Here is a 3342-nt window from a genome sequence, read left to right on the forward strand (position 1 = left end):
GGGCAGTATGTTGTACACGAGCAGAGTGAGCGCCAGACACACAGGCAGACGCCACGTAACTCGCCCGATGGAATAAGGGAATCGAGCTGTCACGCACACGTGGGATCTTAAATACGGCGTTAACGTCGCATATGAACACCACATTGCCCTTGGCCACCGGTGAATACTCCACGCAGTATTCCGTGTCCGGTACGTACAGGTCTTCGTCAAAAAGGTAAAGGCTGCCATTCACGGTCAACACGAACTCGAAGTTCACTTTGTCCCCGTGTGAGCAATTGAATTCTACATAGTACGGCAGCACCGTGTTATCCGAGAGGGACACTCCATGGCTATTAGAGCTGGGGCCCTCGAATCTATAGTGGTCGTAGGCGTACATCTTAAACGGCTTCATGCTCTGCTTGCACTGCGGACCACTGCATGATATATTATACTCGTTAGTGTATAGTGTCAGACAATATTTTAAAAGATATTTTATATTTTTGTACAAGTATAAATATTTTGGTCGGTTGTAAATGCGGTACTTTGAAAATATTAAAAATTTTAGTAATATCGGAATCTCTACGGAAGAAAATATTCCTATTATATCTATTTTTTTTTTTTTTTGTATCTAATTAAAATTTAAGTTTATAGTAAATTCATATACATTTTTGGTGAGATTTTGAAATTCAAAATATGTGAAAATGGGATATTTAAATATAAAATAATGATTTCTCATCAAACAATTTTTATTATTTAGCTGCAATTCAAAAACCTATGAACAAGTAATTTATCTAATAGTTCAATGAAATGTAATGGTGCAATCGTGGGTTACGAAATCATGTTTAATCATGTTCACTATTGATTCGTTAGGTAAATGTTTAGTAATTGTTCATACAATCCGGCATTAAAATAATTTTTTTAAGATATTTCAAGTTCAATTTTTTACAAAATTATTCGATATTTAAAAAAAAAATGATTTTAGTTATTTTATTGTAATTTAAAAATATAATTCGTAGGGACTTGATACTTTTCACCATGTATATATATTATTATATCCTATACACAATGCAATTTTCAAAGTATTTAATTAGATTAATATTAAGCAATTTACACCATGAACCAATTCACATCTCTGTACGTTATTTATCTACGTTAGTATTGACTTATACATTAATAATAGCTATTACCGTATTACCAACTCACAGAAAAATGAACACTACTGCACTTTAGTGGATAATACTTCTTAATACCATATTATGCAGTTTATACTGCTTTAAACTAATTTTGGTTTACGGGCGAAGCCGATTAATTATAATATGTACATAAAATATAATCTATAGACATTTCGTTGAAGAATTAAAATTTTTGTATAATGTGTTTTTTTTTGTTGGAAAGATACATTTATCTAGATAATGTCAACACTGGGAATACCACTGAAACATGTTCTCGGCGCCACTTTGTGTATAAAATATAAACACACACATTTGACATTTTTCCAATAAGGACAACTCCTAACCTCCACCATCCCATTCCCGGCAAAAAACCACGGCACCAGCTGCAGCTGTATATACGCCTTATATATAAAGCATTATGTACAACTTTATACTTAAATATTGGCCTCTGTGGACTTACTTGGGGTCGTCGACTATCATCCGGTCGCCCTTGCAGCACTTGTGGACGCACGTGTAATTTTCCTGGCCGCAGATCTGGTCGCGTGGCTGGCACGTCCGGGCCACCAGCTCATCGGATGGCGTCAGGTCGAAGCAGTAGCCCGGGGGCAACTCGAGGACTGACGAGTACGCATCCATCAGCCTACTCACCTCCACGGTGAGCACGTCGACTAGCACGTCCGCTGCGTCGCACAGTGGCTGCTCATAGTCGTAACCCACCATCACCGCATCGGCCACCGCCCGGAATTCGTCCCTCAGTAGTTGCACCATCCGCTGCAGGTGCTCGTCACCGTCCGCCCTGCCTGGTCGGCAGAACCGTTCTTTCGGATTGTACGACTGGCCCAGCGGACAGCACTTCCGGACCGGCACAGCCGTCCGGTCGTCATCGCACGTCACACCGCCGATCGCCTCGATCGTGTGGAACGTCCGATTTTTGTTCTGGCATGACGCGACGACGTCTCCGCCGACAGTCGCGACCGAACTACTGTTGCAACAGACCACAGCGTCGGTGGCCCACCAGCCGATCGCGATGACGAGAAACGCGACTGTGATGGCGAAACACGAACGGATGGTGTTCATCGTGTGCGCACACTGTTTGGGCGGCGTCGGCACAATATTCACTATCGCGACTGCCGGCCGCCGCGTATGTCAGCGATGGAGACCATTCCAAGAGCCGCCGCCGCCGACCGCCACGCCCTTGCATAATACCATGGCTTAAATAATATACAAGGTGCAATAGTACCCACACTATATAATTTTATCACGTTAAGGAATTAAAATGGCAGCGTAAGGGGACGATGTATACTGGCTATACAATGGTGTTATATGCTATGATATTGACCTTACCCTTACGCTGCCATTTTATTTTCGTTTGATAACAATATGGGCTATGTGCAATAACCTTGTATATTTAAGCCATGCATAATGCTATAAAAATGTAATCGGTACCTATAGGTACTGGTTTTCGTTGCCTAAATATTATCATATTATCGTGTAATGAATTACTATTATTATTTATATCATATCAGGTTTTACGAATTGTCAATATTATTATTAAATATATTATGTCCAGATGACGGGTTATGGCGTAAATTTAATCACGACAAAACACTTCATCGAACACCCTGTAAAAATCAGCTAAGTAAAACAAAAAAGATCCTTAAGCAGCATAAAGATGTGATATTAAAAATAAATGCTAATGGAATTGAATAAAAGTAAAATTATTTTGATTCAATAATCTATTTACATGGCGATAAATAATTTAAAATTTATTTTATTTAATTTATTTTTTCACCAAGTTTCTTTTTTTTATTCAATAGGTACATTTCCTTATTTTTTACTCTTTGTGTGCACACTTTATTTAGCATATTTATAATAAAATAATAACAATATACTATTGTACCTGATGTACGAACACAGTAAAAACTAACAACAGTAATTACACACTAATATAAGTACTCATACTAGTTATAATAACAATTTATCAATTACATTAAATATAATATAACAAATTATGAATACAAATTGTCAATATTATTAAATTTATTATGTCCAAGCGGGTTATCGCGTAAATTTAATCACAACAATAATGTATTTACTTGGCGAGAAATATTTTAAATTTTTAAAATCATAATGAACTTCTAAAGGCTTTTGTTTATTTTGTTCACATTTCGTGTGCTGTGTCATATAAAGT

At 37.6% G+C, this 3342-nt stretch overlaps 1 protein-coding gene across 1 annotated transcript in view; it reads right to left on the reverse strand.

The window, feature by feature from the left end:
- The window catches only part of LOC100166561, a 4590-nt gene extending 2126 nt beyond the window's left edge, over window positions 1-2464 (reverse strand). Inside the window, exons 1-2 of the mRNA XM_016801861.2 lie at window positions 1612-2464; window positions 17-413 (exon numbers count right to left, since the gene is read on the reverse strand). Of these exons, the coding sequence (XP_016657350.1) occupies window positions 17-413; window positions 1612-2228 (1014 nt within the window). The 5' untranslated portion in view covers window positions 2229-2464. The remainder of the gene's footprint in view (window positions 1-16; window positions 414-1611) is intronic.
- Window positions 2465-3342: the final 878 nt, after the last annotated feature.

Source organism: Acyrthosiphon pisum, chromosome X (assembly GCF_005508785.2).
Source record: "Acyrthosiphon pisum isolate AL4f chromosome X, pea_aphid_22Mar2018_4r6ur, whole genome shotgun sequence".
In the NCBI taxonomy this organism is placed as follows: domain Eukaryota; kingdom Metazoa; phylum Arthropoda; class Insecta; order Hemiptera; family Aphididae; genus Acyrthosiphon; species Acyrthosiphon pisum.